We start from the raw sequence: 10,411 nt of genomic DNA, 5'->3' as shown, positions 1-10,411 counted from the left end.
CTTTTTGGATGGGTTATTGGGTCTAGATCTGCTCGGCGTATTTATACTAATTTCATGCACGCGTTTTGCATATTTAATAACCGCTTTATAGGCGGTTTGCTTCTTTTTACCACCTGTAGACGAATTTTTATTTTTCTCGTTTTATATTTGTGTTGAGTAAGGCGAGCTAATAAACGATTCCCCTTACTTATATAACAATTGTTTGAATTAAATAGCGGACATAAAGAAAGTTCATCCGCCTTCTGTATTTCTATCAACAACAAAAAATTATTAATTCCGTTTCGATTGAAATAATTTTAATTTTTTTTTTGCTTAATGGGAATTTAAAATAAAACAGTTTTGTAAAGGCATTATATTATGATCTAAAAAGCTCGCAGCCTTTTTGAATGAATTTCCAAACAAACCATCGTCTTTGCCCCACAAATGTGATCGAAATTAAATTAAAATTCACGCGCGATGTCTCATAAATAAAGAGCTTAAATGGTTATTATGTCTTCATTCATGAAGTATTTCGAAATTGGCCTAAACTCTGGTATATATCATTGATATGCTAGCCAAATTAAAATGCGTGACGTGTTTGTAAAAGCCAACTTATCGGGGAAAACCACCTAGTAAAGAAACGAACCACAAGAGTCTAAAAAGTAACGATGCAATCGAATGAAAAGAAAATGAAATTAAATGGGAGGCGGGGAGTGACGTTTGTTGAATGAGGCACACTACTATGAGGCATAGGAAAACGGGTATTTTAGATATCGGGCAGTATGACAATCAATTTCCGAACCCCAACAAATACGAAGCCAACGAATACGCGCCAAACGACAGGCAAACCACTCAGAACCAGAGAACAAGATCCCAAAACTCGAGACCCACCACCACTACTACAAAGTCCACCCGACACACAGATACACACCTATACCAATGAGTGAACGAGAATTTATTTTTGGGGGACGACGCACAAAATCAAAGAGTATTCCAGCTATTCGCTTCAGTTGGTGAGCAACTTTCGCAGGCAACGCACGTGAATTTCGTATTCGGATTCGGATTCGGTCTTTCGGTTTCGACGCGTGAGAATATATCTCAAACTGTTTGAATAAACTATTAGCATTTCCCGGGTCGCGTAAGCCACATTCGAAATCCTCAAGATGCCGGACGAAGTGCCCGCCAAAGGCAGCATATTGGGCAGTAAGTCATGGGGTCAAGGGTCTCAAATCGGAACCATCTGTTTCGAGATTGCACCCGTGGAATGCATCATGCGGTGATGCACAAGTGCAACAAGTGGGTGGGCAAAAGACTTAACCAAGGCCCATATAAAAAAACGACTTTGACCTTAAAACCGGCACAAAGGTCGTTCGTGTGCGTGAGCTCCAGAAATCTTCCTTATTCTCCGTTTCCCTGTAAATGTGTTTGTGTGTGTGTGTGTGTGTGTGTGCCATATCCTTTATGTTAGGTTGCTGTGGCTTTTTTTAGATTACTGCCCACGCGGCATATTTGATTTGTTTTTGGCGTTTTTATACCCAGGGAATGATGTCCGGGCAAGGTCAAATGGAAGTCATAGAAATAAACAATATTGGCATACAAATATATAGCCAATTTGTATACGTACCACCCGAAAACAAACGCGACATTCTTGAAATTCGTCTACCTATCCCAACAAAAAAGCGACAGTTTGTGCAAGCTTTTGAATGGGGTAAATAATACTGTTTACTTTAATCAAACTTTGCGAGATTTTCAAGCGGCTTTTGCAAACAATTTTGAGTTTTATGATAAACGCCAAGCAAATTATAAAAGGGTTGCTCGAAAAATGTCTTATCAGCTACTTTTTCGTTTTTATATTAAAAGCAACCAGGAGAATTTTAAGCTTCATATAAAATGTTCAAATATTACAACTTATCAAACTGTTGTGAAATTGTGAAGTTTATTTTTATAAACAATTGATTGACAGCTGGTCTGGGTTTGAATATTTAAAGACCAACTTAAGGAGAAACAATGAGGCTATTTCAAAAACTGTAAACATATTGCAAGTCGTAATCATTTTTCCCCTGATTTTAAATATGTTATGAAAAACTGAAAAATAAATTTTTAGATAGTACGTATAATTTTACAACTTTATTGGTTTATTTAAGGCCTGGTATTTAATTAAGCAAATATGAAATATTTCACACAATTAGCAGCTAGGTCAGCATATGCCATTTAATAAAAAAATTATCCAGGATCAGTCGTTCTTATTTTAGCACTTGAAAGATTACCCTTAGCACTTGAGCTTTACCTTCACGCCCCACCCAATCAAACAAGCAAATAAGTCTGGGGGATTTATGAATACTTAGCGACGTAAAGGTATTGGTGCTTCCCCGTAATAAACACAAAGCAAATATAGATTAAGTAATAAAGTATTGAGAAATAAATGCCCTACAAAGAAAGGATACTCTTCTGAGATATTTTAAAGATATAAGAAAATACTATACACCCATTAGATATATTGAAATACAGGAATATTACTATATATAATCAAGATTTTTCTAAACCCAAAGAGTAACTAAATTATAATAATAAATCCTACAATATAAAGTAATTAAATGGAAGGTACAAGCCCATTAAGATCTTAAAAGAAAGGGTACATCTTAAGGCATTGATGGAATAATACTCCCAGTATCGATGGAGCAATTAGCAAGTATAAATAATCGGGTTGCCAGCTCGGAAGGCCCACTTCTGACAGCCATGAAAGTGAAATTGAAAACAAAGACCACAAATTTATACCCATTCTTATCGCAACGTGCGTTCATAATTGCCAGACATGATTGCCCCCTTTCCTACTTCAAAACCAGGTGGATTATAATCGGGTAGTTTCGATATCGATGCGCGTGCGGTGGTTCTATACACTGACCCTACCCAACTGTCAGTAATCTGTGGCCAGCTCCATTTAGAACTCGTGGGTCACCAGGTGATTGGGTTCCGAGTATCCAAATTGTGTCCATATCGGACCCTAAAAATACTTCCATGGTAATGTTAACTTTCTTTAACTTCAGATATTTTCCTTTTCTCGTTTTGGGTTGAGAAGTAGCAGCAAAACAAACCCAGAACTAATTCCTTAATTTGCCTAAATGATATTATTTAGCATTCATATCGATGCTAATTGAAACGCGGCGAGCAGCAATTCAATTGGCCAATACGAATATCGTTGGCATTAATCAAATGGACTTGCCTCACACTGCTGAGAAAATATTTAATTGCTTATGCAATATTGCTCTTCAAAAGAAATTTTAGATAGATTGTTGTAAGCTGGTCTTTTACTTTGAAAAAGGATTAAAAAGATTTTAAAATTTCTGTCAATCTTAAAAATTGTTTTACGGTTAGACCCCTATATTAAAGATTTTTTATAATTATAAAGTAAACCATTTTGTTTTGAATGAATTAGTTTAAACTAAAGTCAATGTTGGGTAACCGCCTTGTTATTAAGTTGAAAACTTGATAACCTTTATTTTTAGAAATCATTTAGAAATTAATATCTCTGGATTCGACTCTTTCTAGAACTTAAAATTATTGTACTTCGGCTCCACTTTAGATAATAAATAAATAAAAAATAAATAAATAAAAAATAAATAATAAACTAATATATTTAAAATTAAAAACCCCTTTTCCATTTGCAGAACTCGTGCCCGCTCGCTATGTGTTGGCTCTGCTGGGCTCCATCGGCATGGCCATTGTCTACGGACTGAAAGTGAATCTCAGCGTGGCCATGGTGGCCATGTTGAATCACTCGGCCATTAAGGCGCTCAGCGATGAATCCGGAAAATCGTCGCTATCGAATGTCACTAAAGAGTCCTTGGAGCTGGAGTGCTCCCCGCCGGGAGGAGCCAGCAACGTGACGGCGAAGGTGGAGGACGGACCCTTTATCTGGAGCGAACCCCTGCAGGGCATCCTGCTGAGTTGCTACTTCTGGGGCTATTTGGTGTCCCAGATCCCACTCGCTCATGTCGCTGAGAACTTTTCCGCCAAGTGGGTGATGCTCTTCTCGGTGGCCATTAATGTGGTGTGCACCCTATTGACTCCCGTGTTTACCAATCTGCATTACGGAGGTCTAATCCTGATGCGAGTGCTGGAGGGCATCGGCGGAGGAGCCTCCTTCCCGGCCATGCACGTGATGATCGCCTCCTGGGCCCCGCCCACCGAGCGCATGGTCATGTCCACCATCATCTATGTGGGCACCTCGGCGGGAACGGCTCTCTCCATCCTCCTGGCCGGCGTTTGCTCCGCCCAATGGGGCTGGGAGTCGGTGTTCTATGTGATGGGCGCCCTGAGCTGCATCTGGATGCTGCTCTGGGTCATCCTGGTGCAGGACAGTCCCAACAAGCAGCGCTTCATCAGCCCGGAGGAGCGGCAGATGATCAACAGCTCGCTGGGCACGGAGCAGAAGGTGGATCACCACCCATCGGTGCCGTGGATCAAGATCTTGAAGTCCGTTCCCTTCTGGGCCATCCTCATCGCACACACCTGCAGCAACTTCGGCTGGTACATGTTCCTCATCGAGATTCCCTTCTACATGAAGCAAGTGCTCAAGTTCAACGTGGCCAGCAATGCGGCACTCAGTGCCCTGCCCTACTTCCCCATGATCATCTTCAGTATCTGTCTCGGCAAGTTGTTGGACAGTCTGCAGGCTAAGGGTGAGTTTGGATAGCTATCCTATATCTTTACCTATATACCATGATCTTTGTGTTAGCCTAAATTAAGTTATCTCACAATTTAATGGGCTATGTCTCGATCTTAAAGAGTTTTTGCCTTGCAAATGAGAATTCCTTCATTTCGAATTTGAATGGTTATAAATATCTTCTATCTTATCTTATCTTTTTACACTTATTAAGTGTAGATCAACATCAAATCAAGCTGTTATTGATAGATTATTTTAATATAAAAAACTCTTCTCTTTCCTTATAAATTACAAAGAAACGATTTATTTAGATAGTATTTTTTTAGAAACCTAATAAGATAAAACACAAATACTTTATATAATCTCCTTTCTTCTGCAGGTAAAATCAGCACTACCTTTGCCCGCAAGACGGCCACCTCCATTTGCACTCTGATCCCTGGTGCTTGTCTGCTGGCTCTCTGCTACATTGGATGTCAGCATTATGAGGCCGTGACCATCATGTCCGTTGGCATTGTGGCCATGGGATCCATGTTCTCCGGCTTCCTGTCCAACCACATCGACATTGCCCCCAATTTCGCCGGCACTCTGGTGGCGCTGACCAACACGGCGGCTACTTTGCCTGGAATCGTGGTGCCACTCTTCGTGGGATTCGTCACCAAGGGAAATGTAAGTGCATGATCCTTAGATTATCCCCATTTTCTTTCTAATCGTTAATGGTTGTTTTAATTTTTCAGCAAACCATTGGAGCCTGGCGCATTATCTTCGGAGTGACCATCGTCCTGTTCGCTTTGGAATTCCTGGTATTTGTCTTTTTGGGTTCTGGTAAGGAGCAGCCATGGAACAAGTCAGGATTGCCCAGGGCTCCGGAGGCCAAGGACGAAAAGACTCCGTTGAAGGAGCTCTCACCAACCAAACCCTAAATCTATAATCTCTCTTCGATTGCCCTGCCTCAATTACTCGATGAAACGCTGCTTGATCAAGATCTGAATCCTGAATGAAATAAAGCGAGCACCAAATGAAATGGTCGACACTGGACTGTAAATACCAATTACAAATTATGCAATGCCCACCCAAAATGGGGAACGCCTAAAAATCAAAATTTAAAATGAATCTTGGCGTTTCATATTGAAATAAGAAACAAAAGAAACACCAATATGAAATACCGAATATGTTTAAATCGTTTTGAAATTGCATTTTTATGAGTTCTCTTTTTAGAGAGTGCACTGTAGTTTTTAGATCGCTGTAACCCTATAGTTAGTAGCCGTACACCATTACGGATAAACACTTCAGCCCGCCTAATGTACTTAACACTCTTGATTTCAAAAGTTGTCTACAAATAAAGCGCCGTCTCAGTGGATGCATTGAGTTTTTTTTACAAATTGGAGGGGAAAATTGGTTTCACCTTCAGTTTTGATGGAAATAGCAGGTCAATAGCCGCATTTTATTTGTTTATTTTTATTTTTAAACCAAACAATATGCATTTTTGAAGTCTTTAATCAACTTAGTGGCTTTCTGGTAATGGAAAAACAACATTTTCGCCGAAAGAACTTTTATGAATATTTAATAAAAGTTAGATTCTACTGCATATTACATAAAAATTATAAAATGGTTGGCTTGACCAAATACCATATTCCTCTGACCATAACTTAGCTAAACCTAGTTCGAGAAGAACTATAATCATCTATTTTATAAACATTGAAAGGGATATTTAAAAAAGGTACATTATGATATCTTCCTTATTGGAAGTACAACAACTTGCCTTCTTTTTTAACTAATTTTACTGAGACTTATCTTATCACTTTTCGAATTCCGATAACTTAAAGCGCCAAAAGTCAGCCCGATAAGACATCCACATCTATCGATACTCCGGATGAAACATATGATTATATGTAACAGTTTGCCGGTTTCATCGCAGATTGTGTAAAATGTTGAAAGTTCGCAGCATTGTCCTGCTGCCAAGGAGATGGAAGAGCGGGGCCAAGAAGCGATGGAATGTCCTGCAGAACAAGAAGAACAATTGCGACCGGGCCATGGACAACTTCGACGACTTCTACGGAAGTGTTTACGGCAGCCGGTGGAAGAACATGCGGGCGGCGCTCCTCACGAGGCACAAATACGTCGCCATGGTGAACAATTTCGGGGACACGGAGCAGACATGCAGCATGCTGGAAACAGACGGAGCCATCAACATGAAGTCCCTGATTAACCTGGCACAGGATCGCCTGAAGGACAGCACGGAAACGGTGCCGGAGCAGGGAAAATCCCGCCATGAAATAGAAGGCAAACTGGATGCACTATTCCGAAAGCAGCAGGAACGCGAAGTGGCTTCTATTTATCCAAGTTCAGGAGAGGATGGGTCATCTAATTCACTCCCACAACAACTGAAGTTCGACAACACAGAGGAAAAGCATCCAGCGGAAGAGGAATTCAATAATCCCTTCAAACAGAGCCTTACAAAGGCCCTGGAGGAAGATGTGAAGCTGGACGAGCATCGCTTGGTGGATCCTCAGTTCGGCACTGGCGGACTGTATGAATACATGCCCGCCCACAGCATCAAGGGCATGGAGGATTGGGTGGCGGAGTCGGAGCACTATAAGTACTACCAAACCAGCGCCGATTTTCCACTCACCATTGAACCAGAGGCTTCATTTCACTATCCCGAGCATCTCTCCCTGTACACCTATGAAATGGGCAATTGCTCCGACTTTAAGGGACCGAAAAAATGCCTCACTGGCGTCCTCTCCCACTTCATGATGGATGGCGCCTCCACTTTGCCACCGCTTTTCCTGCAGGTGAAGCCAGGTGAGCGGGTGCTCGACGCCTGTGCCTCTCCTGGCGGCAAGTCACTGCTAATGCTGCAGACCCTTCACTTGGATCGCCTCGTCTGCAATGACATCCAAGAATCCCGCCTGAATAAGCTGCGCAAAGTCATGCAGGAGTACCTGTTCGACTTCAAGGAGCGCTGGGCGAGCAAGCGACTCATCTTCAATCAGAGCGATGCCCGCAACCTGGACCAGTATGAGCAGTTCGACAAGATCCTGGTGGACGTGCCCTGCACCACGGATCGCCATGTGCTCAACGAGCAAGACAATAACATCTTCAAGCCTACGCGCATAAAGGAACGCCTGCGGATTCCCGAACTCCAAGCTGGTATCCTAGCCAATTGTCTGCGCTTGCTGCGACCAGGAGGAAGCTTGGTTTACTCCACCTGCTCACTGTCGCCCATCCAAAACGATGGTGTGGTGCACATGGCACTGCAGAAAGTGTTCACGGAATACGGCATCACAGCCACCATCAAGGATCTGAGCCAGCATACGGCGCTCTTCAGCGATGTCTTCAAGTTTGAGCACCCAAAGGGTCTAAAGTACGGACAAATGGTGGTTCCCTACCTACCAGCCAACTTTGGGCCAATGTATTTCAGTAAAATAACCAGAAATGTGTGATTAATTGATGTGAAAAGTACATTAAAGATAATTTTTAAAGCTCGAAATCTTCTATCTCGGTATTTGATTTGAATGGGAGAATATATTCAAAGATATAACTATTTTCTAAATAAATCAATTCAGTTGTAAAATTAAAAAGTACCTTTTTATTTACTTCTGCTTGAGTTACATTTGTTTGTCCGTTTTCTTTTTCTTTTTAGCCTTAACGGGCAAAGGTCCGGGGTTCTTGAAAATTGTGCTGGAAAACAAAAATGCCATTCATAACTATTAAAGGCAATTTAATTAACCATACTCACTGGCAAGTGGTGCAAATTGGACTGTATTTGCAGAACACCGACAGGCAAACCGAGCAGACATAGCCAATGTCGATGAGCTCACGATGGCAGAAACAGGAGGCCCGGTAGTCCACCTTGGGCGGCGGAGGCAAGACCAGTTTGTGACGAATTTGCGGGGCGGGCAGGAAGACCCAAAGAAGGTACTGCAGCAAGCCATCCAACTGAGTGACCTTTAGGAACTGTCCGGAGGTAATATCACAGCCCTGCTGGAGCAAACTGAGTGTCTTGTCCAAGGCGCAGGTATCGATCACAATTCCCAGTTTCTGGGCGGTAAAGAAGACATTCATGAAGGTCATGTACTGGGAGGCGCACTCATTGCTGCCCGTCAGGACCAGGATGCGGGAGTGCATCTTCACGCCAGGCGCAACGCTCCTTTGCAGCTGTAGAGGATCAACTTGGGGTTAGTATCAAATTTAGAAAGGTAATCCATAGTAGTATCTTTACCCTGGATATATAGCACAGTGCCATGGACATGCTGCCAGCTAGGAGACTCTCACAAGGAGCACTTAGGCGTGGGGCATTCATTAGAATGCTGCCCAGCTGCTGTTTCACCGTCTTCTCCACGAGACTGAAGGCCTCATATTGACCGTCAACCTGGCGCAATTCCACTTGACGCCTAGGCAAAGGATACAGGAAGTTTCTGCAAGGAAGAAAATCAGTTTACATAAATAATAAACGCCTAAGGAGCCCACTTACGTGGCATGATGGGAGCAGGATAACACAGCCAGTTTGTTTTGGGCCTTTTGCATGAGGTGCGCATTACCGAAGGCAATCACCGCCTCCAGGATTTGGGTGAGGTTCTGTGGGTTCTGGCGCACTATGTGCTGTGAAGGATTCGTGTCCAGCACGATGACCAAGAGGTCAATGCACGACTCGGCTGTAATTAAGGTATATAAGCAATTGTTTAGAGGTATTAAACGCGGTTTAAATACGCACCTTCTTTGCTAGCTGCTTGATCCGCTTCCATTTTCGCCGGCAATGTTATCGGTAGAGATGGGCAATTCTTGTTTTCAGTAGGGTACTTCAATCATCATTTAAATTAAGAAGTGCCACCACTGTCGATAGACAGACTGCACTTGATATTGCTGCCTATCGTACATTTGCTGGGCGTTTCACAATTTTTTTAAGAAACAAAACAAAGCTCCACAAAGGACACGATGCTCGTTCTGGTACTCGGCGATCTGCACATTCCCCACCGGTGTAGCAGCCTGCCGGCCAAGTTCAAGAAGCTGCTGGTGCCGGGCCGGATCCACCACATCCTGGCCACCGGAAACATTTGCACCAAGGAGTCGTACGACTATCTGAAGTCCCTGGCCAATGACGTGCACATAGTGCGCGGGGACTTCGACGAGAACCTCACGTATCCGGAGCAGAAGGTGGTCACGGTGGGCCAGTTCCGGATTGGACTGTGCCACGGCCACCAGGTGGTTCCCCGCGGCGATCCGGAGGCCCTGGCCCTCATCCAGCGGCAACTGGACGTGGACATCCTGATCACGGGGCACACGTACAAGTTTGAGGCCTACGAGCACGGAAACAAGTTCTACATCAATCCGGGCTCGGCCACGGGTGCCTTCAATCCGCTGGACAGCAATGTGGTGCCCTCGTTCGTTCTGATGGACATCCAGAGCACCACGGTGGTCACATACGTTTACCAACTCATTGGCGACGAGGTCAAGGTGGAACGCATCGAGTACAAGAAGATCTAGGGTCATAGTATTAGACACCAGCCATTCCCAATCCAACATCCCTGATCCCCCGAGCTTGGCTTTATTAAAGAAATTGTAAATGTATGTAGCAATAAATCAAGTTCTCATTTTTTTATCTGATAAAAAATGCTGACATTTTATTTAAATAGAAAATAAAATTATGATCGAATGAAAACCACTTTGAAGATTTTGTGTTTAGTTGGGTTTAATAAAGAAAAATAAAACCATTTAGTTTTGAGTTTTCAAGCACATACCCAAGTATGTAGCTCCCCATCCCATATAAAT

At 42.9% G+C, this 10,411-nt stretch overlaps 4 protein-coding genes across 4 annotated transcripts; 3 read left to right on the top strand and 1 right to left on the bottom strand.

Annotated features, from left to right (window-relative positions):
• Positions 1 to 978: 978 nt before the first annotated feature.
• Positions 979 to 5,999, top strand: LOC108052627 (sialin). Its single transcript, XM_044459714.1, has 4 exons — positions 979 to 1,182; positions 3,645 to 4,658; positions 5,022 to 5,308; positions 5,377 to 5,999. Exons 1-4 carry the CDS (start codon positions 1,143 to 1,145, stop codon positions 5,560 to 5,562), a joined length of 1,527 nt encoding a protein of 508 aa, XP_044315649.1. The 5' UTR covers positions 979 to 1,142; the 3' UTR covers positions 5,563 to 5,999.
• Positions 6,000 to 6,520: 521 nt separating this feature from the next.
• LOC108039524 (5-methylcytosine rRNA methyltransferase NSUN4) lies at positions 6,521 to 8,223 on the top strand. The gene has a single exon (XM_017116553.2). It carries the CDS (start codon positions 6,568 to 6,570, stop codon positions 8,083 to 8,085), a length of 1,518 nt encoding a protein of 505 aa, XP_016972042.2. The 5' UTR covers positions 6,521 to 6,567; the 3' UTR covers positions 8,086 to 8,223.
• On the bottom strand, positions 8,212 to 9,483 carry LOC108042592 (general transcription factor IIH subunit 3). Its single transcript, XM_044460215.1, has 5 exons — positions 9,357 to 9,483; positions 9,117 to 9,297; positions 8,865 to 9,060; positions 8,382 to 8,800; positions 8,212 to 8,323 (listed from the first exon to the last, which is right to left on the bottom strand). Exons 1-5 carry the CDS (start codon positions 9,385 to 9,387, stop codon positions 8,251 to 8,253), a joined length of 900 nt encoding a protein of 299 aa, XP_044316150.1. The 5' UTR covers positions 9,388 to 9,483; the 3' UTR covers positions 8,212 to 8,250.
• LOC108039526 (vacuolar protein sorting-associated protein 29) lies at positions 9,473 to 10,305 on the top strand. The gene has a single exon (XM_017116555.2). The coding sequence runs from the start codon at positions 9,578 to 9,580 to the stop codon at positions 10,124 to 10,126; it is 549 nt and encodes a 182-aa protein (XP_016972044.1). The 5' UTR covers positions 9,473 to 9,577; the 3' UTR covers positions 10,127 to 10,305.
• The last annotated feature ends 106 nt before the right edge of the window (positions 10,306 to 10,411 follow it).

The sequence above is a fragment of the Drosophila rhopaloa genome, unplaced genomic scaffold (genome assembly GCF_018152115.1).
Source record: "Drosophila rhopaloa isolate 14029-0021.01 unplaced genomic scaffold, ASM1815211v1 contig_2, whole genome shotgun sequence".
Classification (NCBI taxonomy): domain Eukaryota; kingdom Metazoa; phylum Arthropoda; class Insecta; order Diptera; family Drosophilidae; genus Drosophila; species Drosophila rhopaloa.
This window is presented reverse-complemented; position numbering and strand designations above follow the sequence as displayed.

Excerpts from the sequence above, each read along its gene's own strand:
- LOC108052627 (XM_044459714.1), top strand. The coding sequence starts at position 1,143 with ATGCCGGACGAAGTGCCCGCCAAAGGCAGCATATTGGGCA. Across the intron at positions 1,183-3,644 it reads CAAAGGCAGCATATTGGGCA|AACTCGTGCCCGCTCGCTAT; the intron begins GTAAGTCATGGG and ends TTCCATTTGCAG. Across the intron at positions 5,309-5,376 it reads GATTCGTCACCAAGGGAAAT|CAAACCATTGGAGCCTGGCG; the intron begins GTAAGTGCATGA and ends TTAATTTTTCAG.
- LOC108039524 (XM_017116553.2), top strand. The coding sequence starts at position 6,568 with ATGTTGAAAGTTCGCAGCATTGTCCTGCTGCCAAGGAGATGGAAGAGC.
- LOC108042592 (XM_044460215.1), bottom strand. The coding sequence starts at position 9,387 with ATGGAAGCGGATCAAGCAGCTAGCAAAGAAG. Across the intron at positions 8,801-8,864 it reads CACTGTGCTATATATCCAGG|CTGCAAAGGAGCGTTGCGCC; the intron begins GTAAAGATACTA and ends GATCCTCTACAG. Across the intron at positions 8,324-8,381 it reads CCAATTTGCACCACTTGCCA|CACAATTTTCAAGAACCCCG; the intron begins GTGAGTATGGTT and ends TTTGTTTTCCAG.
- LOC108039526 (XM_017116555.2), top strand. The coding sequence starts at position 9,578 with ATGCTCGTTCTGGTACTCGGCGATCTGCACATTCCCCACCGGTGTAGC.